Genomic DNA, 26,687 nt, shown 5'->3' on the forward strand with positions numbered 1-26,687 from the left:
TCTGATAGTAGGTCATATTCATAAAAAAATTATTTTTCTTATCATCTAACAGCATAAAAAGTGTATGTTTGTATATATTTCCTTTTCTGTGAGTAAAACAACAAACTATAGCATTGCTTTGGTCAGTGAGTTTTTTTCCTGTACCAAGTAATTTATAATTTTTGATATTGCTCCATCAATTCATCAATCAATTTAGAGATTATTGATTTTTTACTTACTATGGGCTTACCACTGTGGCCAACATTTCTGCTGTAAGGATTACCTAATTTGACCTTCTACCATCCTTTTCATTTATCTAAATTAAAAAAAATAGAATGGACCTAATTGGAAGAATAGAAGTCCTCATTTGCTTTTGTCCTAATTGATTCATTTTAACATAGGCATTTTAGTTTAGTTCTTCTTTACTATGATTCGTTGTATTTTGTCAGTTATATTACCTCTTATACAAATTGCACTTCATTGTTTTCTCCCTGTTATCCAGCATACAACTGGCAGGACCTATGAGAGTGAAGTGAGATACCAGTGTAACCCAGGCTATAAGTCAGTTGGAAGCCCTGTATTTGTCTGCCAAGCCAATCGCCACTGGCACAGTGAATCCCCTTTGTCGTGCATCCCTCTCAACTGTGGAAAACCTCCCCCGATCCAGAATGGCTACATGAAAGGAGAAAATTTTGAAGTAGGGTCCAAGGTTCAGTTTTTCTGTAATGAGGGTTATGAGCTTATTGGTGATCAGTCTTGGACATGCCTGAAATCTGGCAAGTGGAATAAGAAGCCAAACCAAAAGTGTGTGCCCACCAAGTGCCCAGAGCCACCCCTCTTGGAGAACCAACTCGTTTTGAAGGAGTTGACCACGGAGGTGGGAGTGGTGACATTTTCCTGTAAAGAAGGGCACGCCCTCCAGGGCCCCTCTGTCCTGAAATGCTTGCCGTCCCAGCAGTGGAATGATTCTTTTCCTGTTTGTAAGATGGTTCTTTGCCTCCCACCTCCCCTGATTCCCTTTGGGGTCCCTGCTCCTTCTTATGCTCTTCATTTTGGAAGCACTGTCAAGTATTCTTGCGTGGATGGGTTTTTCTTAAGAGGAGATCCTACCACCTTCTGCCAGGCTGATGGTACCTGGAGCTCTCCACTGCCAGAATGTGTGCCAGTCGAGTGCCCCCAGCCTGAGGAAATCCTCAATGGCATCATCGATGTGCAAGGTCTTGCCTATCTGAGCACAGCTCTCTATACCTGTAAGCCAGGCTTTGAATTGGTGGGCAACTCCACCACTCTTTGTGGAGAAAATGGTCACTGGCTTGGAAGAAAACCAACCTGTAAACCCGTTGAGTGCTCAAAGCCCAAGGAGATTTTGAATGGCAAATTCTCTTTCACAAACCTACACTATGGGCAAAGCATCACATACTCTTGTGATCGAGGCTTCAGGCTCGAAGGTCCCAAAGCCCTGACTTGTTTAGAGACAGGCGCTTGGGATGTGGATGTCCCATCTTGCAAGGCCATCCACTGTGATCCCCCACAACCCATTGAAAACGGTTTTGTAGAAGGTGCAGATTACAGCTATGGCGCCATGATCATCTACAGCTGTTTCCCTGGGTTCCAGGTAGCTGGTCACGCCATGCAGACCTGTGGAGAGTCGGGATGGTCAAGCTCCATCCCAACATGTGTACCCATAGACTGTGGTCTCCCCCCTCACATTGATTTCGGAGACTGTACTAAGGTCAGAGATGGTCAGGGATATTTTAACCAAGAGGAAGACATGATGGAAGTTCCATATCTGACTCCTCGCCCCCCTCATCGTCTGGAAACAGTGGCTGAAACCTGGGAAAACACAAAGGGATCTCCGGCTGCACATTCAGCAAAATTCCGATACAACACCCTGGTTTCGTACACCTGTAATCCAGGGTATGAACTCTTGGGGGACCCTGTGCTGATCTGCCAGGAAGATGGAACTTGGAATGGCAGTGCGCCATCATGCATTTCAATCGCATGTGACCTGCCTGTTGCTCCTGAAAACGGCTTTTTGCATTTTACAGAGACTACCATGGGGAGTGCCATACAGTATAGCTGCAAACCCGGGCACACTGTGGTCGGCTCCGACATAAGACTTTGTCTACAGAGTAGAAAATGGAGTGGTACTTCCCCCCACTGTGAGGCCATCTCATGCCCCAAACCAAATCCAGTTATGAATGGCTCCATCCAAGGAAGCAACTACACGTACCTGAGCGTGTTGTTCTATGAGTGTGATCCTGGGTATGTGTTGAATGGCACTGACAGGAGAACATGCCAAGAAAATAAAAATTGGGATGGGGACGAGCCAATTTGTATTCCTGTGGACTGTGGTTCACCTCCAGTCTCAGCCAATGGCCAGGTAAAGGGAGAGGAGTATACATTCCAGAAAGAGGTTGAGTACACTTGCAGTGCAGGGTTCTTACTGGAGGGCGCCAGCAGTCGCGTTTGTCTTGCTGATGGAAGTTGGAGTGGGACGGCTCCCATCTGTGTGCCTGTCAGGTGTGCCCCCCCACCACAGGTGGCAAATGGGGTGATGGATGGCCTGGACTATGGCTTTGGGAAAAAAGTGGTGTTCCATTGTCAGGATGGCTACGTGTTGCACGGTGCCCCCAAACTCACCTGTCAATCAGACGGTAACTGGGATGCGCAGGTTCCTCTCTGTAAACCAGTCAACTGTGGTCCTCCTGAAGATCTTGCCCACAGCTTCCCTAATGGCTTTTCCTTTTATCATGAGGGGCATATTCAGTATCAGTGCTTCTCCGGTTACAAGCTCCATGGAAATCCGACAAGAAAGTGTCTCTCCAATAATTCCTGGAGTGACAACCCACCTTCCTGCCTACCTTGCAAGTGTTCCCCACCAGTCATTCAAAACGGAGCCGTCAATGGGACAGATTTTGGTTGTGGACAGGCAGCTCAGATTCAGTGCTTCAAAGGCTTCCAGCTCCTGGGACTTTCTGAAATCACCTGTGAAGCCAATGGCCAGTGGAGCTCTGGCTTCCCACGCTGCGAACATACCGCTTGCGGTTCTCCCCCAACCATACCAAATGCATTCATCAGTGAGAGTGGCTCTTTGGAGGAAAATGTGATAACTTACAACTGCAGATCTGGATATGTCATCCGAGGCAGTTCAGATCTGATTTGTACAGAGAAAGGGACATGGAGCCAGCCTTATCCAGTCTGCGAGCCCCTGTCCTGTGGACCCCCACCATCTGTCTCCAATGCAGTGGCAACTGGAGAGGTACACACCTTTGAAAGTAAGGTGAAACTCAGGTAAGACCATGGCTCTAGAGTCTCCAAGGGGCACAGGCAGGAGGGTTGTAAAATGAAGAGTGATAGGTCAGAAATTTAACTAATTGGGAAGAAAACAGCCTCTCTGCACTGCTTTCCGAAAACTGAAGCTTTTAACACTTGGCTTTATTCTACCCATAATGATACAAAAATCCATTGGCTTGTAAAAATAAATTTCTGCATTTTCAAATTGTAGTTCCTAATATAATTATCAGAATTATCATATTCTGCTGAGCTTCATGGAGCAGCAAGACCCTCTCTAGCTAGCTTTAATGTCTCTTAAAGCACAGGCTCTTTTTTAAACATTATGCTAATAAACTTCTTTCGTATCACCTAATGACTATATTCAATATATGCAAATGCTGGGGAAATAAGGGAAAAGCTGAAGAAATTATGTCAAAAATCACATACTTTCATTAGTCAACATAAATAGGGAGATAGTCTTAAGGGGACATGCAACCTGTGCTCTGAGCAGACCAAGCATTTAATGTACAAATAGTGATTTTTGCTGAAAAGTTCTTTATTTAAAATAGTATTCTAAAAAAATGAGAAAATATGGAATGAGTTTATAAATTAGATTTTTATTGGAATAAATGCCTGTAATGTGCAAATACATCTCAACCCTCTAAATCCATTTCGATTTTATTGATATTGCTGAAGGAATTTTGGATTATCTTGCACATATTGGCTTCTTAGGTTTTATTAATAATTTAATAACTCTTCTTAAGCTTGTCTGTTGTAGACATTTTAGCCCTACCTTCATTTTCTCTTAATTGCAGTAAGAAATAGACCCAAGGGAGGCTTGTCAATGAAATGAAAGTTAAAGAGTAGTGCATTATGCACCAAGAAGAAAAAAAAAAATTATTCCTTACTTTTGAAGTACATTTTCAATTTTCTATTTGGTTGTTGGTGTGTCAGATAGCTTGAGAAATCATGTTATCACCTGCTTCCCAAGACTCTCCTGAGTTTGTTATTCCTTGTGTGTTGACTGTCTTCAAATCTTCACTTATTAGTAAACAGATTGTTCCAAGTTTGCAAAACCTGTGACTTCTACCTAGCCTGTAATTTGTGAAACTTAAAAAATGTATCCACCCAATAAATGTTCATTAATTAAATGGTTTAATAAAAAAAGCAGCATGGTATAGTGGCAAAAGCATGGACTCTAGAGCCAGATTCCCTAGGTAGGAATCTCAGCTCTGTCACTTCCTGGGGAAGTCATTTAATCTGTCTGGTGTCAGTTTCATCATCTGCAAAATGGGAATAAAGATAACAATCACACCTATCCGTAGGGTTGACGTGAGAATGAGTTAATGTTTATAGAGCAATTAGAACAGAAACTGGAATTTAATGAATGCTCTGTAAACAAATACTGAATGAAAAAATGCAAATTTTAAAAATCATAAAATGTTTTAGAGCAAGACTGACTTGAGTTTGAACACCAATACTACTGCTACATGATACCCACTAAAGATTAAAAGACACACCCTATGTAGAGAACTTTGCTTGGCATAAAGTAGATTCCCAATAAATGTTAGTTGTGTTATATTCTTACTGGTATCTGAGTCTGTTTTGGACTTTGGCTAGAGTTTCTTGAACTGTTAGATGTTTTCATAGTAAAAATGAATTTAGTAATGATATTATCCAGGACAAAGGTTAATCATGCCAACAACGTTTAAAGCAACTTTAGACTTGGCTAATGTGGATAACTAAGGATTGATCTGGTTATCATTGTTTTCTTGGTGTTTTTGCATGGCAACTCCATCCCCCTGATGTTTGAATCAGTTTTAATATATCACATAAAATGTCTACGGAGCTTTATAACAGCTTCTGGAGTCCAAGAGTAAGTCACCAACTATATTGCACTCCCTTTAACACACTCATTTTTGCTTTTCCATTGCAGGTGTCTGGAAGGTTTTATGATGGATACAGAGATAGACACATTCACCTGTCAGAAAGACGGTCGTTGGTTCCCTGAGAGAATCTCTTGCATTCCTAAAAAATGTCCTCTGCCAGCAAATGTGACACGTATACTTGTTCATGGGGATGATTTCAGTGTGAATAAGCAAGTTTCTGTGTCATGTGCAGAAGGGTATACCTTTGAGGGAGTTAATATATCAACGTGTCAGGTAGGATTCTCTGTCTTAATGAGAACCTGTAGGATATAACTCATTTATGTTTATTATACTATATATGTGTGTGTATGTGGATACGTATGTAAGTGTGTATTATACTATATGCGTGTGTATGTGTGGATATATATGTAAGTGTATATTATACTATATGTGTGTGGATATATATGTAAGTGTGTATTATACTATATATGTGTGGGTGAATATGTAGGTGTGTGGATATAACAACGGATATGCGTATATGTATAGATATATCTACAACAGTCGGTGTCTTGCTGTCCTGAAAAGAGAAAATGCCTCAAGTTTCCAATCATGTCAAAGAATTTGAGAAGTTTTTTGGTAGAAATATAATAAAATTTATCTTTCTTTCCAGTAGTCCCATTTTTGAAAATAAGAAAGTGCCAAGGGTAGGTGACAAATTCCAAAGGTAGATAAAATGTTAAAATATCTATAACAAGATATTCATGACAAATTAGCCATGTTGTATGGTCTACACATAGACTCTCTATGTGTAGAAATGAGCCCTGATTGTTACCAGATATGTTTCTAGTTTTAGTAGAAGAACAAAGGTAGCAGAAACCAAAATTGGAGTCAAGTTCTGCCTCTGCTTCCTACTTGTCACTTTAATATAGTTACTTAGAATTGCTGAGCTCCTATCAGTGTGGTATCAGTATGAAGTTTTGTAGACGGGGAAATGAGTGGAATGGAAGAAATAAGTCAAAAGTAGATCCTGATAAAGGAATCATCGCATGTCAGTGAAGAAAGGAATCATTAATAAACAAATCATTCTGATACAATGAAGTAACCACTAGGGAAAAAAATTAATATATACCAAAATAAACTCCAGACATATCAAAAGAAAACAATACTATGTAGCTTTTAAAAGTTACTAGTAATACCCAGAATCATTTGTGCAAAAATATATATATTTATTGAAGCATTATTTACAGTATTGAAAAATTAGATACAGTGTATATTTCTGACATTAGGGGAATGGTTAATTATGAGGCAGGCATGTATATATATATATATAAATACTTCTGGCTCGTCTGTAGAATAAAGGGCTTAACCTCAAGTCCTGTTTTAGACTGCTATTCGTCTCATATGCTATTTTCTCAAAGAAAAGGAAACAACATTAGCAAGAGAATAACAGTCTTCAAGGGAAACATCTGTGTACTACTGTACCCAAAAAAGAAGGCTGGAAAATGTTAATTCTGCCTGTGGTGGTGGGGAAATAAAGGACATGTGTGTCTGTGTCTTTTTTTTTTTTTTTTTAACTATGTGACTTGCTCACAATACATGATAGAATGTTTTCAGATATTCCAGTTGGAATGGAGAAAAGGAAGCCATCTTTTTAAACTTTGGATGACATACCTGAAAGTTGCTGTTTCTCATCAACTTTAGACTAAAATGTGTAATTATGTAAAATATAAGGATGTGTTACTATAAGTCATGGAATATTTATATCTACCTTCCAGTCCTCGTGCATCACAATGAAAACAGACTTCTTGGTGTTCTTGATTTTTTTAAAGGATTCCATTAGGAAGAAAATGCTCATTTTATGAGTTTTAGAAATGTCTAAAGTTGTTTAGTGATGACTATTAAGGCCATCTAATAATTAATGTGTGTTTTTTAAGGCCAGAGATAATAAGTAGCAGAAGCAGGACCAAGTTCTAGGTTCTTTCACTGTCATTTTGGGAATTATTCTGTTATACAACCAATATTTGCAGACTTCTCCATTCACGTGTACTAATTCTTAAATGTAACACAACTTGTTATTTAGCTTCATGGCACCTGGGAGCCACCATTTTCTGATGAATCCTGTAGTCCAGTTTTTTGTGGGAAACCTGAAAGTCCAGAACATGGATTTGTGTTTGGCAGTGAATACAGCTTTGAAAGCACAATTATTTATCACTGTGAAATCGGGTATGAATTAGAGGTAAGCGAACAAATTGTTTAACTAGCATTAATCTGTTTTTCCAATATACTTAGGAATATTTTTAGTGTTACGCCATTTTGTTTCACCGGTTTTAGTCCTAGAAGACTTGTTTATACTTCGTGGCCTTATATCATAGCACTTTCTAAGAAATATTTAAAGTGATTTACGATCTTAAAAAGCAAAGCAAGTCTCAAATTAAAGAATCAAAGCCATGAAAACAAGAGGAAGTTTGTATACCAGCCACAAGACTGATCCTGTTACTTTAGTTGGTCATTTAAACCTATGCTTTAGCCTCCTTTTAATTGTCTTCTTCACAGTTCCTCTGTCACCATGGGGTGGGGGCGGGGCAACCATAGGGATTTAGTGATACAAAGCTAGGATTTCCTCAAGCAATTGACCCAAATACTTTGAGGGTTTTTGATTGAGGGTCCAGGTTCCCACAAGGCAGGTATGGCCTGAAAAAATCCTCGGAGCAGTTCTAACCAAATATCATGATAGGTCTCAAGACCACACCTGCCTGGTTTGTAATATTAAAATCTCATCAGCAGCACCTAGGTCTCCCTATTTACCTTGATGGGAATGCTGCAGCCGATTTTGCTAAAAGCATGATCACATCATCAAAATTGAAATTTAAGAGGCCTGTTTTATGTTGTCCTTTGGTTTTTCAGGAAACTTCTTTCCTGTTTTTGCTATTATAATGATATTAAATGTAGGTTTTACAGAAGTTTTCTTTGCCAGTGATTTGTTAAATATGTATAGTATGTTCCATTTTTTCCTACTGACCGTAGAATCAGAGAATTTTCGTAAGATAGGTCCATGAAAGCTAGAACTAGTCTTAGGTGGATCTTGTTTTATTTCCTCAAAAGGTGTTTTTTTTAAAAACGGGGGGAAAAGAAGGATGATAATGTAATAGCTGATTGCAGTTGAAGAGTTTTTCTGTTTTTGAAACTCAGTTGCTCTTCATGTGAGAGTACTAATCTTGCAATTTGTTAAGATGAAAAGTGGTGTAAAATCTAAACAAATATATAGCAAACGGATGGGTCATTAAATTTGAGGAAGTAGGTAATTTACCTTAAAAATTTTGGAAATATCCCAGTGTTAACCACAAAATTGAGAGAGGTGCTAAGGCAATTGTTCTTATTCCAAGCTACATGTTTGAATCACCTGAGAAACTTTTTCTAAATATTAGTGTCCAATTACTTACAGAAATAAGTCTGGAAAATGAAATGTGAAAGATTAGCCTAGAAAAGCTCATCATATAAGATAGGAGGGCACCTATCAAAGGTGACATGTTAAAAAAAAAACCTCAGGAGCCAATTGGATGAGGCTCCCACAGGCAGGATGAGACTGTTTTAGCATCAATAAAGGTAATAACTTTAATGGACTGAAACACATCAAATACATCATGAATGACAGTAAACTCACAATGATACTGAAAGAAAATTAGTTGGTAACTCTTAGGGGACGCTCATGAGCAAATTCATTGTTTTGAAAACACAACGAAAGGGGGGAAGCGTCTTTTCAGTGCTAACTGGATAGCTAGATAACCAAATGGTAGATGAAATCCAGCCAATAATGATCGAATTTAAATCTCAGAATTTGCAACTCTTATGAAGAGTTGCAAACTCTTATCATCATCATGGTTACTGATGTCAGAAAAAAAATGGAGGCAACCAGACATTATAATGCCTCTGGATGGAAAAACACACCATTATGGAAAAGTCTTACCAAAAAAAGAACTATTGAATTTGAATTTTGGCATTTTTAACAACTGCCCCAGATACCAAAGGTCGATGGCTTGGGAAAGTAGTTAAAAATAGGGACTTGGTCCCAGCAGACCTCTGTTACCTCTGCTCTTGCTGGATAAAAGATGTTGGGGGAACTGACCGAACCTCTCTGAGCCTCTGTCTCATCCTGTCTGTAGTAGAAATGCGATATAACCACCTTTGCAAAGTGACTGCAAGGACTGGAGATAAAAGAACGTGGCAAGCAGCACCCTTCATGCATCGTCTGAGTTCAATAGAGGGTAGTTATCTTTACTCCTAGTATGAGTGTTATTCCCAAAATGAGACAAAGCAATCAAGACAACTAATGTAAATCATGTTAAAACTTTCTACTCTGTAAATAAGTTATTTTCATGTAAGGTAAACAACTTTTTTGAGCCATTGAGAGCTCAAAAATTTTACTACACATGCAATCTTCTCAAAATAAAAATCACTACATACAACGGAGGAATAAATCAAAGCAGAGAAATAAAAAATGGGATAGTCATCTTCTGAAATCACTGCTAGTAAGCAATAAAGTGATGGCTATGATTCTAAAACTTCATGTAACTGACTTAATTGTTGATTAAGCAGATATATTATGTCAAAAATAGTAACTTGATGCTAATCTAAATCTAAAACTCCAGTTTAATTCATCAAAAATAAGATAAGGGTTAGAGAGAGGAAAAGAAAGAAGGAAAAGCATGATAAAATTTGCACCTTACTAAGGAGGGAACCAACAGATGGTGTTTGGCTTATTTATTTTTAACAGCAAGTTACAGAAAAGAGTTATTATTGGAACAAACATTGACATAATTGAAACAGAGTATTATGTGAATTATTAGAAGAAGAAAGAAAAAATATTAGTAAGAAAAATGCTGAACTACTGACTAAAATTAACTACGTAAGTGTAGTCCACTCTGAAAGTATCCAACAGGGAGCTGGCTTTGATGGCTTGATGTATACTCCCTCAAAATTAATAAAAAATAGTTCACAAACTAGAATAATATTTTACTGTGTATACATAAGTATATAAACACAGAAAAAGTACAGCAAATGTTAACAGGGTTCATCTCTGGGTAAAGTACCATAGAAAACTGTCTACTTTTCTTTCATATTTTCCAGCCTTTCTATACTCAAAACACATTGCTTTTTCAATAAGAAGAAAATAATGAATATATATATTTAAAAAAACATTTAGTTTTATTGGTTCAATTATTTTCTTACAAAGTCAAGAAAGTATCCTTCCATCAAAGTCAATGGAATTTTTATAGGTGAAGATTTTTCAGTAATTACACTGATAGCTCAAAGAAAATACCTTTGAATAGAAGATTAAGGATGAAAGACATAAGTCAATCAGATAAAAACCAGAGGCGATAGCTCCTCTTCAGATATCTTGCTGATTTTAGAACACAGCTTCAAGAGATATGTATCCAGAGAGCTCTGAGGATTGAAAAACCATGAGTCAAAATCCATGTGCTGAGGTCCATATACTTGACTTAGAGTCACGCCCCTTAACACATTACTTAGAACCTCATCTTTTTTTGAAAGCACATAATGTTACAGAATTTTATTTATCTTACTTATTCTATAGTAAATTAGGAATTGAAAACATGGGAAAAGGTTATCATTAGGAACACTGATGATTACAGTAAAAGATAACAAAAAAAGAGGAAGCAAGGACGCATAAAAAATTATATCCATAAATAAAAACTCAGTAATTTTAGCCTAACTCAGCGTATAATAGCTCTAGGGGGGCAAAAGTAAGTCAAATCACACTTAGTCCCCAAGACAGCCTCCAAGGACTGTGGGATATTGGAAAATATACCAAAAGTGCATTGAGAATAACAACTATAAATAATTTTTTTAAGTAAATTACATTATTTTTACTGTATTTCAGAAGGCAGGAAAATAAATTTTAGAAAGATTTTTATTCAAAGTATATAAAATTTTACTTGCTCGGGCCCTTAATAGGGTAAGTTTACCTTTAATGGATATGCTACATTGTCAAAAAAATTCAGTCCCAATACCAGTAAGATATCTTGATGTGTTTCATGTCCAAGGGTGTAAATAGACTAATTCACCTTCTTTGCTGTACGTCTCATATATTGAAAGATAAATTCAATTAAAAATACTTTTAAAATATCTTAAGCAAAGATACCTCTCTGACACTACAAACACATTCTTCTTCAGTCTTTGCTATTGGTTATAATTAGTTATCCTTAAAACAGAAAGTGAAATAAAAACTCTGTACCTTAATTACACTAGGCAGCCAGAATATGAACTTTGAGGTAATTTGATGGAAACAATTTTGAAAGTCTACACCTACCTCTTAAACTATGTTTACTTAATTTATTTAGCATTCCAGTGCCAAGCGTTTCAAGTTCACAGTTGAGATGACTTTGTATTCCCTTATTTTTTCATTATAGAGGTACCATCTTGTCAATGACCTGTTTTCATTGATTCACAGGGGAACAGGGAACGGGTCTGTCAGGAGAACGGACAGTGGAGTGGAGAGGTGGCAACCTGCAGAAGTAAGTCAAATCACACTTAGTCCTCAAAACAATACTAAGTACACAAAATAACAATGTGGCCACGTTTTCTTTGTAAGTCATTTTCATAATTTAAAACAAAACAAAACAAAACAAAATTGCTCCGTGAACTGCTTGAGAACCTTTTACAGGCTTTTGCTCAAGGACACCAAACCAATAAAAGGGTGAAAACCTGTGGTGAAGATTAATGATTAAATTGGAATAGAGCACAAGATTGCTGACACTGGAATGACAAACATTTTGTTTGGAAACTAGTTAGTTATTGAGTTTACTTGCTTTTTGTGGGTTTCCCCCAAAATAATGATAATTAGAAAGCTTAGAGTTGTTGCCTTGGTAACGGTACTGGGCAGTACTGACATCTTCTTAAAGTGATGTTTGTACATCTGTCCAATAAATGAATATTCACATTGTGGAATTTTACATTAACTCATTGTATGAGAGCAGCTAAGTGTATTTAGCAAGGTGTGGGTGAATGCACGTGAATCTGTTCCTGGGATGTGGCTCATGTGATTCCTTTGCCAGGAGACAGTGTATTTAAATACAATAGTTAAATGGACTTCCCTGGTTGCACAGTGGTTAAGAATCCTCCTGCCAATGCTGGGGACACGGGTTTGATCCCTGGTCTGGGAAGATCCCACATGCCGTGGAGCAACTAAGCCCGGGCACCACAACTACTGAGCCTGCGCTCTAGAGCCTGCGAGCCACGACTAATGAGCCCACTGTGCCACAACTACTGAAGCCCACACATGCACCTAGAGCCTGTGCTCCGCAACAAGAGAAGCCACTGCAATGAGAAGCCTGGGCACCATAACAAAGAGCCCCCACGCACCACAACTAGAGAAAGCCCACGCGCAGCAACAAAGACCCAATGCAGCCAATAAATTAATTAATTAATTAATTAATTAAAAAAATAATAAATACAGTAGTTAAAAACCAGTCAAAATGGTAAGCTTAAAAATTTTTTTTTCTCTTAACAATTCTGGAGGAGTCATCAAATTTTCAAACTGGAAGGGGCCTCTTGAATGATCTAGTTCAGTCCCTTGAGTTGACCAATGAGAGAAAACAGGCTGGGAGAGGGGAAGTGACTGCGCAATAACAGAAATGAAAGTTAGTGATGGAGCTAACACTAGAACTCGGGGTACCTAACCTTTGCTCACCGTTGTTTCAACCATATTGTCTAGTGTAGAGTAATGAACTGATTTTGTATGCAACAGGAATCTTAAGTCTTTTAAGCAATATTGTATGGCTGAAATTCAATGGTGAATATGACTTTTTCGTTCTAAAAAAGAACTGTGTGTATGTGTATATATATGTATATACACATACGTAAACATCGAGTAGCAACTCCAGGCACAGAAAGGCATCGTTGGGCAGTCCCAATATTAGCATTATTTTGTTCATGATCAAAAAACGTGTGAATGTGTGTGCAGGGGAGGGGAGAGGAGAATGGGAAGGAAACATGTATGTCTGGAATAGGACACGGCTTATGGTGTCAGTGAGCGGATTGTTTCTGTTTTGCAACAGGTTTCATTCAAACTATGATAATGCTTTGTATCGTTTCTGTCTCTAAAATGCAGGATAGTAATAACATGCTCTATATGATTCCTGTTATTCTCTGTGGTTTTCTTTTTTTCTCTCTACATTATTAAATGTGATACAAGTTCTTTGCAAAAGAAGGAAAAAGGATTGGAAGACTCACTTAAGAGGAGGCTTTTCTTTTTGTTTTTAGAGACCACGTGTGAAGCTCCACGTGGGTTTCTGAATGGGAAAGCTGATGTTGAAAACAGTACTGCTGGACTCAGCGTGGTGTATTCCTGCAACAGAGGCTACAGCCTTGAAGGGGCACCCGAGGCCTCCTGCACAGAAAATGGGACTTGGAGCCACCCAGTTCCTCTCTGCAAACGTGTGTGTTGACCATAGGAGGGGTTTAAATCGGATTCAGTTTTCTAATTAGTTTCCCAAATGTCTAAAACATGGTGGAAACTTCACTGATAAGTGAGATTTGCCCAGAGAAAGAAATCTGTGCAGATCCAAACCAGATGCTATGGGGTATTTTTAAACATCGACTGTATTATATAAAACAGCCTGTCTGAGAATCCACTTTCATCATATTCCATGGATGAGTGCAGGTCCAAGGCACTAACAGAAAATGCAACTTAACAAAAAAAATTTGACATAAGTATATAATAAATTTGATTGGGGATGTGAAAGAGGTGGTGAAAGAAAATATATGTAAGATGCAATATTAATATAATAAAGTATACATAAATATAGTACATGAAGATAATTAGTTATCACCACAGGAATGAAAACAGTATTCCCAAATGGTATAAATTGAGAGAACTCTAGTTATTGTTTAAAGTATTACAGCACTTTAACGGAACCTTTGGAATTCAAGTGATACCCACCCATCTCATTCACAAAGACTTCTTTTGTGCCCATTGAAAATTAGAAAAATGGAAATTGCTTGAAATTGGTATTGATATGTGTGTCACACTCTTGCATTAAGAGCGTCATTTCCTGTTTGTTCTTTCAGACCTGTAGAAATGAAACTGTTTTTTATCACTAAGCCTGGCAAACACTACAGTTTAAGTTCTAATATTCTGTTTACGGTAATGTGGGTCTAAAGCTATATTCAGCTCTCTCAGAAATATCTGATGATTCTCTGGTTCATTCTCCTGAAAGGAGGATGTTCAGTAAAAGAAAGTACAGTGACAGAGAGAAGTATTTATTTTATGTCCTTAATATTCTTCAAATAGGAAAAGAACTCCTTGGTCTCTAGCATACCTTTGGTTTCCCCAATGAAGGACCACAACTGCAGACAAGTATTTACTTTGCCATCTTAGAATTTTAGGACCATGCGTTAGTGGTTGCATAGCTTGGTGTTTTCAGATCTTATCTGATTTTATCCTAACGAATAATTTCATGTGGATACAAAATAAGTCTGTGTTTAATGTTTGAGGTTCTATATTTTTAAGCCTCATATTATCATCACTGAGAACCCAACTCCAGCAGGGCTCATGTTCCACCTTCAAAGAAACAAACTAAGAAAAGAGGGAAAATATCAGTACGTATTTTCTTTTCTTTTTAACAGCAAATCCATGCCCTGTCCCTTTTGTGATCCCTGAGAATGCTGTGCTTTCTGAAAAGGAGTTTTATGTCGATCAGAACGTGTCTATCAAGTGTAGGGAAGGCTTCCTGCTCCAGGGCCAAAACGTCATCACCTGCAACCCTGACGAGACGTGGACACAGACAAGTGCCAAATGTGAAAGTAAGTCGACACGTGGGATCCAGTGGATTTCATTAGTGGGAAATGCTTTCTCATCTTTGTGAGATAATTTTCAGTCAGGCAACTTACATGTAGATATTTAGAGCTCTGTCTTATCATGGTCATCAACTTCTCTGTTGTTACTTTAAAAAATTTTTTTAATTTGAAATCAAAACATGAAAAAAAACTTTCTGGAGCTAGGCTAAAACCTGCCTGACCAGAATTGACTGAACAGATTTTCGAAATGTACTCTTCTAAGAATGAGTAGAATATTAAATCTAAAATATATATTTTTCTCCACACTATCAGAGTCCCTAAACTAGTCTTTAATGGGCTATGGATGTTTTGCAATTCAAAAATTATTTCACAGTGGTTCTCCAAGTTGAGCAGGTGTCGGAACCACCTGGAGGGCTTGTTAAAAAGAGATTGCTGGGGAACTTCCCTGGTGGTCCAGTGGTTAAGACTCCAAAGCAGGTGGCCCAGGTTCGGTCTCTGGTCAAGGAACTAGATCCCACATGCTGCAACTAAGAGCCCACATGCCACAACTAAAGATCCCACACTCTGCAGCTAAGACCCAGTGCAGTATGCATGCATAAATAAATAAATAATAAATAATTTAAAAATTAAAAAAAAAGAAACACAAAAAAACAGATTACTGGGCCCATCCTAGAGTATTTGACTCAATAGATCTGGAGTGAGGCCTGAGAATTTGCATCTTTAACAGTTTCCCAGATGTTGCTGATGATAGTACCTCTGGTCCTGGAACCACAACTGGAAAACCTCTGGGCCAGCACCATGCTGATACGTAACACACAGTCTCTTGCCGCCTCGTGATACCGCTTGACATTATTTTACTTTCTTTAATATTTTAATTTGCATAAGCACGTGCTGTTTTTTTCTTTTATTGAAGTAGATTTACAATGTTGTGTTAGTTTCAGGTGTACAGCAAAGTGACTCGGTTACACATATCTATATATATATTCTTTTTCAGATTCTTTTCCTTTATAGGTTATTACAAGATATTGAATATAGTTCCCTGTGCTATTTTATATATAGTGTATATCTGTTAATCCCAAACTCCTAATTTATTCCTCCCCCTCCTTTCCCTTTAGTAACCATAAGATTGTTTTCCATGTCTGTGAGTCTATTTCTGTTTCGCAAATAAGTTCATTTGTATCATTTTTTTAGATTCCACATATAAGTGATATCACATGATATTTGTCTTTCTCTGTCTGACTTCACTTAAGATGATAATCTCTAGGTCCATCCATGTTGCTGCAGGTGGCATTATTTCACTCTTTTTTTATAGAACTTTTGACATTTCTTAACACACATAAAGCATCTTTCCTGCCCAATATCCTGCCCTCCCTTGTGGTCCAGGCTACTCCCTCTACAGCAGTCAACTAACAAATATTCATTGAGTCTAACCAGATGCAAGGTACTGAGCTACATAGTATAAAAATATAGTATGCCTACAGCGGTCTTCATCTTCAGAACACTTGCGCTCTAATTAATGAAATTTAAAATGTGCTAATGAAGGCCACAGGGATTCTGAAATCAGAGAAGACCTGGGTTTGAATTCTCTCCTCAAAATTTCTAATTCTAAACTTACACTAGTGCCCTCACTTCTCTGAACTTTGGAGTTCTCATTTGTAAATAGCACCAATAATTCCTATCCTATAGGCTTGTTTTGAAAAATAAATGAATTGGTATATATGTGCCATATGTCCTAATAGGAAGAGTTGCAAAATAGCCCCAAATCCCTGAATTTTCAGCTAGCAGCCTACTGCAGCATTAGAATCTTGATTTTACTCCAGAAAAGTGTGTATCATACTTTTAGCTGGGATTTGGGTCCCAAATCCTTATGAAATCTACCCCTAGTGAAGTGGGAAGAACTAAGTATGTCTATCCTGACAAGCCTTGACTGTCTAGGCTCCTTTAAAGCCATCAGCCTGAACTGAACTAAAGCAGGCCAAGTGGCCTGATTCTGCCCACATAGCCTCACGTTGGGCTTGGCTCCCGGAGACTTACCACTCAGGGGACCGGAAGCAAGAAGCAGGAGGGACATGCATTTATTACAAATGTCCCTTCAGTGCCTGCTTAATTATTCCTCAATATTCTTGAGAAGATCAGGGGTTGCCTAGGAGAGGAGACAGTTTCCACAGTTGTTTGTTATCCTCAATCCCTCTTTTGCATTTTCTGTTAGACAGGAAGTCTTTGGCTTAGAACAGATATCCTTCCTCAGGGCCCAAAGCAGCCACCTTCCTCATCGTTTTCACCTCATGCTGCTATGTATCACTACGAATCAGTGATTAAAATTTCATGTGCGTGAGAATCCCCTGGGGAGAGTATGTAAAATGCAGACTCAAAAGCTAGAAGGTCCGGAAGTTTGCGTTTTTAATAAGAACCCAAGCTGCTTCCCACATAGGTGACCTGAAATCCGTGCTTGGATAACCACTTCTATATAAACCAATCATCCACTCGCTGGTATCTTTTTACATGCTGTTCCCGCAACGTGGAAGCAGTAGTCCTCTGATCCACTCAAGCTTTATAGCCTGGTCCAAAGGCGGCTGTCATTGATTCATACCCTGACAATCCTAAGCATAATTAGTTACATTCATCTCAATTTTTCTACAGTATGGCCTCGGGGCCTCTAATATAGCTCTTCGTAAATTGTGTGACAGTTTTTCTTTGTCTGTCTTCACCCATTTGTCTGAGCAAAGGTACAGACATTAATTCACTTCTTTCTTTCCAGTTTCTGGTGCACAGTAGGCAGTAATACATATTTGATAGCTGACGGATTGAATTAATGCTTTTAACTACTTTAGAGGGAAAAAAAAATTTAGAAGAATCAGACAAATTGATCATCCCCTCTGGCAAGATTTTAATAGTATTATGACCACAGAGTGACCTTTTGGAAGCCAGTTCACGGAGACTTATCTAAAAGTGAGCCCTTATACACACCAGACACTGACGAGAATCCTGACTCCAATCCAGTCCTTGTCTTGTGAGACACCACAGACAATTTGTTCCGGTCCCCAGAACAACTCTAGTTATCTAGTTGATTCTCGTGAAATCCTCAAAGCAAAATTATAAACATTTTTATTTAACTATTCAGTACATGCACTTTTAAAAGAGAGTCACTGGTTTACAGTCTTGAAAAGAGGGAAAGTAACGTGAAACCTTGAATTTCATAAACCTCATTAAGCTGTGTAAATGGAGTATGTTTAGGCTAGAGACAATAGTCATTCATTTGCTCATTTTTTCAGATATGTACTAAGAGCCCATTGTATGCCAGGCACTGTTCTAGGTGCTAATAAAACAGCTGTGATGGAATCTGCAGTACTGCAGTTCATAATCTATCCCTTTATTTATTTATAGTCTGTCCCTTTAGAATAAAGGGGATACCCCAGGCTGCTGCTCTTCTTATTTGATAAGCACCCTGCATTGAAATTCTTCTACCTCTTTGGCGAGACTTCTTGTCGTGAGTGTAAAATAGCTCAGCTTCAGCATATGAGTCAGAAGACAAAACCTTTGATCTTATACATCTAATTTTTCTAGAGAGCAGCAGGTGATTCTTTTAGTTTCTGGTGTCTTTTAGATATTATGTAGGTGAAAAGGTCAGCTTTGTGTATTTTATCTCTCCTCTTTAAATTAAGTCTTAGAGGTGAGATTGTGGTCTCTCCCATCCACTGGCTGGGTTAGTAGCACAAGCTTAATAATTTTGTTTGTTTGTTTTCCTATAGAAATCTCATGTGGTCCACCTACTCACGTAGAAAATGCGATTGCCCGAGGTGTACATTATCAATATGGGGACATGATCACCTACTCATGTTACAGTGGATACATGTTGGAGGGTTCCCTGAGGAGTGTTTGCCTAGAGAATGGAAGCTGGACATCACCTCCTGTCTGCAGAGGTAAGGAAATATTTGAATGGTTAGTTCTTAGTGAGGCTGTAGGAAGTCTGATATGGCCAGCAACTAGTGTGCATGCTATTTTTCCCTTGGCTTTCAATTTTCTCTTAACATGTGTGTCATTTCCCTTAATTTTATGAGTTTGAGTTTTGAAAGCTTGCACATAGACCTCTGGCCCAGCACATGGCCCCTTCCTGAGTCAATCACAGCTCCCTTCTCAAGTCTCCTCTCCAAATCTTGGAAGTGTTCTCCAGCTACTAGGGGGAGATGGGTCATGTCTGGCCCATGAGGGCACCTCCAGGACACTCAGGTATCTTAATACAGATTCCAGTTCTACCCACCCATCCTGACCCCTGAGTCCCATAAGGGATGAGAGAGCCTACCCAGTAGGCAGAGAATGAGACAAGAGGTACTAGGCAGCCCCAGAGAAGCAGAGCCCACCCTTTGGTCTTCCTGGACATGCCATGGGCTGATGGTATGCATTCCATGTCTACATGAGCTGTCTCTTTACTTGCTGGATTGAATTTGCAAACCCAAGGATGAATTTTGTGAGTGCATTCAATAATATCTTCTTGGTGGGAGAAAGTTTCTATGTTTAAAATTCTGCAAAATGGAACGAGGTAGATAATGAGGCATCCTAATATGGCCTTACATTTTTCTAATGACACAGGCTACTTTTTTTTTTTATAAATTATAATAATTGTTCCATTCATTCTACAAATATTTACCAAAAGTGAGAAATTCTGCTACTGAACAAGACAGATGTAACCAAGGAACTACAAGAATAATCAAGTTGTTAGATAGGTTGTCCACATGGCCACAAGGACAGTAGTCAGATTTGGATCAGAGGTGAAAAAAGGCCAAAGTCCTTTTTTATTTTATTGTCAATTTTTCCATTTTATAGTTGATTTACAATATTGTGTTAGTTTCAGGTGTACAGCAAAGTGATTCAGATATACATTCTTTCCCAGATGATTTTCCTTTTTAGATTATTACAAGATATTGAGGGAATTCCCTGGCCATCCAGTGGCTAGGACTCCACGCTTTCACTGCTGAGGGCTGGGGTTCAATCCCTTGTCAGGGAACTAAGATCTCACAAGTCTTCATGGTGTGCCACCCCACCTGCCCCCCAAAAAAGATGTTGAATATAGCCCCCTATGTTATACAATAAATCCTTTTCATTTATTTATATACAGTAGTGTGTATCTGCTCGTCCCGTACTCCTTCCTCCCCTCCTTTCCCTTTTGCTAACCATTTGTGTTCTGTATCTGTTAATCTGTTTCTGTTTCATGAATAAGTTCATTTGTATTATTTTTTAGATTCCACATATAAGTGCCATCATATGGTATTTGTCTTTCTCTGACATACTTCACTTAGTATGATAATCTCAAGGTCCATCCATGTTGCTGCAAATGGCATTATTTCATTCCTCTTTGTGACTGAGTAATATTCCATTGTGCGTGCATGTGTGCCTGTGTGTGTGTGTTTACACGCCACATCTTCTTTATCCATTCATCAGTTCATGGACACTTAGGTTGCCTCCATGTCTTGGCTGTTGTACATAGTGCTGCTACGAACATTAGGGTGTGTGTATTTTTTCCAATTAAAGTTTTTGCCTGTTCTGGACATATTCCCAGGAGTGGGATTGCTGGATCATCTGGTAACTAGTATGGTAAATTTTTTAATTTTTTAAGAAACCTCCATACTGTTCTCCTTAGTGGCTGCACCAATTTACATTCCCACCAACACTATAGGAGGTCCTTTTTCTCCATACCCTCTCTAGCATTTATTTTTTGTAGCCTTTTGATGATGGCCATTCTGACCAGTGTGAGGTGACACCTCATTGTAATTTTGATTTGCATTTCTCTAATAACTAGTGATGTTGAGCATCTTTTCATGTACCTGTTGCCCATCTGTATGTCTTCTTTGGAGAAATATCTATTTAGATCTTCTGTCCATTTCTCAATTAGATTGTTAGGTTTTTTGATATTGAGTTGTAAGAGCTGTTTGTATATTTTGGAAATTAAGCCCTTGTCGGTAACATCATTTGCAAATATTTTCTCCTGGTCCGTAGGTTGTCTTTTCATTTTGTTTATGGTTTCCTTTGCTATGCAAAAGCATATAAGTTTGATTAGGTCCCATTTGTTTATTTTTGCTTTTATTTCTTTTGCCATGGGAAACTGACCTGAGAAAATATTGCTACAACTTATGTCAGAGAATGTTTTGCCAATATTCTCTTCTAGGAGTTTTATGGTGTCATGTCTTAAGTCAAAAAGGCTGAAGTTTTTAATGACTTCAGGGGCAGAGAGATTTGAGGAAATCAGTGAATGAAAAACATGAGCCACAAAAGAGGCAAGGGTTATTGCAAGAGAAAGTTTAATTGTCTGGAAGCAACAATGAGAAGTGAGATCACCAGCACATGGGCTGTAAGAGAATGTGCAGACTCATCTTGAGAGGGATGCTGAGAAGGTCACATCCTTAAGGATTAGCCCAGGTGTCACTTAAAGTCAGAAGTCAAATGAAAGTTGTGTGTTTGTTTACTTGTTTGTTTCTTCACTTGTTTGATAGTGAGAGACTGTGGCAGCATCAAAGAGCTACTGGCCATCAAAGGCCCCCTTTGGAAGAGAATTTTCAAGTTTTCTAGAAGGGCATTTCCCTGGTCCACATCAAAAGAAACTATCTTTTATATAAACCACCTTGTTCTTTCCTGCCCTGAATCCCCAAATCACTAAAATGATAGGTACAGTCTCAGAACTACCCAAGCGTGTTCATGCCCCTCCTGAGCCCCTAATGTTCATCCCCAACTGAATCTTGAGATTGGCTTTTGTTTCTCTTCCTTAAAACTCGATTCAAGGAAATGCTATGAAGTGTAAATGATCAGTCCTATTTTCTGACAACCACCCTTCCATAATTCCCTAGATTTATAACCCATCCTGCTTGTTTTCCAGCTGTCTGTCGATTCCCATGTCAGAATGGAGGTATCTGCCAACGACCAAATGCTTGTTCCTGTCCAGACGGCTGGATGGGGCGCCTCTGTGAAGAGCGTGAGTCTGTCTTCAAATCTTACTTTGAGTCCCCATGGTTTGTCTGGAAGCTGCCCACTCAGGGGAGTTACTAGGAACTGGCTTTACTAGTGGCAGGAATTCACTTGCTTAAATCCCATAGCAGACCAGACAGAGGGCCAAGGGCTGCTTTACATTTGTCATTTAGTTGCAGAAGAATATTAGTGACCTTGAAAATACAGTTGTCCAGGTCCATCCAAAGCTGCCTCCACCTGCCTCCTGGCACAGATTTCCAAGAATCTTTTTGGGAAGGAGCTTGTAATAGAGGGTTTCCCAACCTCGGTCTCCCTTTATCTCAAGTCCATTTATGTTCTATGCCATTCATTGCTGCAGTTGGTATAAATTCATGGCATTACATAACATAGTACTTCGCAGGTAAGATTTGGAGCCCACCATTCATTAAGGGTAGTTCTTCCCAATTAAGAAAATAAGGAGTATAGCAATTATACTCCAATAAAGAGCTTAAAAAAAAAAAAGAAAAGAAAGTTAGTATTCCTATATCTATACAATGCTTGATAAATTAATATAGAATTTCAATCCTCATGAAAATGCACTTAAATTTGAATTTCCAAAAGAATGTAGATGAATGATTTTAATTTTTTTAATGTCTAAACTATACTTTCTTTCAATATCTTGAAAAAATATATATATGGATAAAATGATTTCATGTTTCACTGGGAGTATGTAAATCACTTTGAGCCATTAACGTGACGGCCATTGGTCTATATCAGTTTTTTTTAAGGCCAGACATTTTATAAGAGATTCTAAAACTTTTTAAAGTGTAACTATTTCAACTAATCTAGAAAGGGAAATATAGGATGGAAATCAATTTAGGCTGCTAACAACTCACCAAAGCAAGTGTTCTCACAGTGATTGAGAAAGAAGAGAATTGCATTTTTCCTTCTTCTTCTCCCCAGTCCTGCCTTCCCACGTAGGGCTCCCACGTGTGACCTGCTACAATACTAAGGATCCAAAGACTCGGGAAACACTTACCCTGGGGTAATAACAGGCCTGGCTTTAGTTCACTGAACGTGTGCCGGTAGTACATTAGTCCAGGGCTTCCCAAGCTTTACTGTGCATACGGACCACTGGGGAGAAGTTAAATGCAGATTCTGATTCGGTAGATCTGGGTCGGGACCTGAGACTCTGCATTTCTAGCCAAGTCCTACATAACGCCAATGCTTTGGGTTTGAGAACCATCCTTTGAGCACCAAGCCAGTAGACAATCTTACTCTTTTTAAACAGACTACGCCTCTTTACAGAGCTCAGTGATTTCTAGTAGGAGAAGTGATTGCTGTGGAGGGTGTAGGGGAGGCCTGATTCAGTTGCCATCAGGCCTCAGCTCCAAGAAAATACAGGCTGAGCTGACCCATCACTACTAACATGTTGCCAACACCAGCCACGGAAGAGCTCATCTGACTCCCATTCTCACATTTAATTAAAGACAAGAAGAGAACCTCAAGGCAGCCAAACCCTCTTAGACCATTTTATGTAATTTGTAATGGAAATTTGAAACAATAATAAATGGAAAACTTTCTGCTTATTTTGTGAAGAGAGAACATAGCACTTAGCAGGCGTCGATTACAGTGTGTCCTCTTGGAAGAGTGCATTTGGCATTAGAGACATTACATCAGGCTGAGGGTCCAGATTGACTTTCCAGATTGTGTTTTCCCAATGATACTGATTAATAAACACAGCACATACGGGAAGATTATCTAGTGGGTCATCCAAGGTTTTACTCCTCCTGGAAAATGTTTTTTGAACACTTGAACATATCTGGGTGTGTGTGTTTTGATCAAATCCTTTTTGATCTCCTTTCTAGCAATCTGCATTCTTCCCTGTCTGAACGGTGGTCACTGTGTGGCCCCTTATCAGTGTGACTGCCCATCTGGCTGGACAGGGTCCCGCTGTCACACAGGTAGGCCTCCTCTTGTGGTTTGTTTTCTTGGTGACTTGACTCTGTGAAGCCCTAGAAGACACTGATGAGTGTGACTCAGATTCAGAGGTGGCAGAGAAAACAAAAGGGTATCAGAGTTTCTCAAGAATTCCTCAAGGGACTTCCCTGGTGGTCCAGTGGTTAAGATTCTGCACTCCCAATGCAAGGGGCACGGGTTTGATCCCTGGTCGGGGAACTTAGATCTCCCGTGCCACACGGTGCAGCCAAAAAAGAAAAAAAAAAGCATTCCTCAAGATGGTCCCTTGAATGGCGACCTCCATGCTGAACCTGTGGCTGCCTCAGAGGCACTTCGCAGGGTCGTGTGACAAAAAAGAGCATCTGAGTCGACTCAGTTAGCAGTTCTTCATGTCATCCGCTCTATTTTGCAGAATATAGAGAAAACATAATGCAGAAGTTCAGAAGAATATTTATTTTAATCTCCATGAAGCCAAATCACTAAATTTGCAGTAATGAGAAAGAACAAGATTCTAAATAAATACAATTTAGGTTAAAGTGAAAAAACTCAGCAGGAGACGGTTCCTTATCATGGAAGACAGTAACAAACTGTTGCTGATTGATTGGTGACAAACATGTCCCCTCGTCTATCTCACATACGGGCGTTTATCCCACTGTACTTTGAAATCTGTTTAATTGCTCCATTATTGGTCTTTCGCTGCCCTCACTAGATCATGTGCCACTTGAAGGCAGGGATATTTCTTTGTGATCTTTATATCCTCAGAACCTAGCATAGTGCCTGCATATGATAGGTTTCTCAGTAATTGTCTAATAAATCAATCAGTTTCAAAGGATAGATTTTTTTTTTTACCTTTTTAATGTCCTGATTTTCAGGCAACTGTTAAAAGCATAGAAGTTGCTGTATTTATTTAGTGTTAGCTGTAACACGCCCCTGTTCCTCCTCTCAGTAATATTTATACCACCTCTTAGTGTGGTTAATTGTAAAGTGAAACAGGTCCGCTGACACCAGGGCTTGTCATGGGCTCCAAGGCTGGGGTGACCATATAACTTAGCCTCCAAACTGCGACATTTTTGGAGAATGAAAGGGGCACTGTTACTAAGTAAGCCAGGGAAATGGGAGTAAAAGGTAAAAAGGCAAAATCAGAGGTGCAGCCACCCTACATAAAGCCAGAAGGGAGCCATCCACGAGCGTAGGAAAGGAGAAAATGTAATACCGGAGGCTAAACTTGAAGCTTTTATTTGAAACTCTTATGGCCATCTATTCGGTATTTCTTTATTACAAATCAACCTTGATATTTACCTATGTTTCTCACGCATCCAAAGTTGAACCTACCTGCAATGTAGCCTTGCCCTTTCCCAGGCACCTTATCTTTGCGAGTGGTGTCACCGTGCTTCCAGACGGAGATATCCTCGACTCTCCCTCCCCTTCATCTGAGGTCAACAGTGTCAGCACTCCTTCTGTTCCTTCCTGCACAGTATCTCTTGCATCCTGCTCTATCCCCACTGTCACCAGCTAGTGAAAGACCTCTCCTTTGGATTACTGCCAGAGTCTACTACTTGACCTTCCCATCTCCACTTCCAAAATAACACCATTACACACTACTTTTGGGCATGAATTGCCCTGTTTAAGGACCTAAGATGGTTGCCTGTTGTCTCCACATCCAACCCAAATTCTTCTGACTCCCAAGGGCTGTGTAGAGTGGTGCCAGCACCCCTGATACACGTGCTTCCCATCCTGCCAATCACGTACTGTCCCCTTCAGTCATGGCTTCCTCTGCCTATTCAAACTTGACCCAACCTCCAAAGCCCTGCCTAAGTTTCCTCTTATGCCTAAACTTGCTCTCTACCGTGATAATCTATGTTCTAACATTCCATTTCTATAGATATTACACAGTTAGCTAGAACCATGCTGTTTAAAGCTCAGTTGGTCTGATTTGTTTGTATTTCTTTTAGCTCCTTAGCTCCCTGACACTAAGCACCTTAATGACATGAGCCATATAGTCTTTATTTTTTTCAATCTTGCTGCAGCTACCTCACCACATATCCCACTTATACCCACTAAGTAGTAAACATACAGAAGTGTATAAAACAGGAGCTCCTGCCCCCCAGAATCCAATCTAGAAAAGGAAGGATGCAGAATGGCCTATAAGTAGGTGACTAGAGGCTAATTGAATTCTCTAAAAGGACGACAGTGAAGATGGGTAAACTACCCAAGTGTAGACATTCAGAAAAGGCTTCACAAGCATAGGATGAAAGGAAGAGCAAGAGGAGTCACCAGGAGGAACTCGTCCTAGCCAAAGGCATAGAAGAGTAACACAAATATGATCAGCAAAATAGAGCTGAAGCCATAGAGGCAGTGTAGGGGCGTGGCTGGAAATGAAGCTGTACAGATGGGCAGAGCCAGATCAGGAAGCATGTCGCATGCCAAGTTCAAGATGCTGGATTATGTCCTCTGAGCCACAGAAGGGTCTTAAGCAGGAAAATCATGTGATCAGATTTTCTTTTAGAAAAATGATTTTGGCAGCAGTACAGAGAAGGGCAGAAAGTAAGACTTAAGAGTAGCGAGACTTGTTAGGGAGTTATCAAAGCAGAATTGGCAAGAGGTAATGAAGTCTAGAGGAATGATGACCAAAAAGGATGGATTTGAGGGAAGTTAGTGAGATGAATCAACACTACTTGGTTATAGATGTATTGGTTATAGGTGTAAAGGTCTGAAAAGAGTCAAGACTGGTATTTCCAGTTTGGGCTCCTGAGTGGAAGGCGATGCCAGTCACTGAGATAGAGAACCCAAGAGGAGCAGGTTTGAAGGCACAGATAAGGAGTTAAGTAAGGACAGGCTAAGTTTGAGGGGCCAGTG

The 26,687-nt window shown here is 39.2% G+C and overlaps 1 protein-coding gene across 1 annotated transcript in view; it reads left to right on the forward strand.

The window, feature by feature from the left end:
- SVEP1 (sushi, von Willebrand factor type A, EGF and pentraxin domain containing 1) overlaps nucleotides 1-26,687 on the forward strand; it is a 200,802-nt gene that overhangs the window by 164,628 nt on the left and 9,487 nt on the right. Inside the window, exons 38-46 of the mRNA XM_057722390.1 lie at nucleotides 482-3,273; nucleotides 5,192-5,417; nucleotides 7,204-7,359; nucleotides 11,593-11,656; nucleotides 13,404-13,577; nucleotides 14,769-14,945; nucleotides 18,689-18,859; nucleotides 21,805-21,900; nucleotides 23,741-23,836. Coding sequence (XP_057578373.1) covers nucleotides 482-3,273; nucleotides 5,192-5,417; nucleotides 7,204-7,359; nucleotides 11,593-11,656; nucleotides 13,404-13,577; nucleotides 14,769-14,945; nucleotides 18,689-18,859; nucleotides 21,805-21,900; nucleotides 23,741-23,836 — 3,952 coding nt within the window. The remainder of the gene's footprint in view (nucleotides 1-481; nucleotides 3,274-5,191; nucleotides 5,418-7,203; nucleotides 7,360-11,592; nucleotides 11,657-13,403; nucleotides 13,578-14,768; nucleotides 14,946-18,688; nucleotides 18,860-21,804; nucleotides 21,901-23,740; nucleotides 23,837-26,687) is intronic.

The sequence above is a fragment of the Hippopotamus amphibius genome, chromosome 2 (genome assembly GCF_030028045.1).
Source record: "Hippopotamus amphibius kiboko isolate mHipAmp2 chromosome 2, mHipAmp2.hap2, whole genome shotgun sequence".
NCBI lineage: Eukaryota > Metazoa > Chordata > Mammalia > Artiodactyla > Hippopotamidae > Hippopotamus > Hippopotamus amphibius.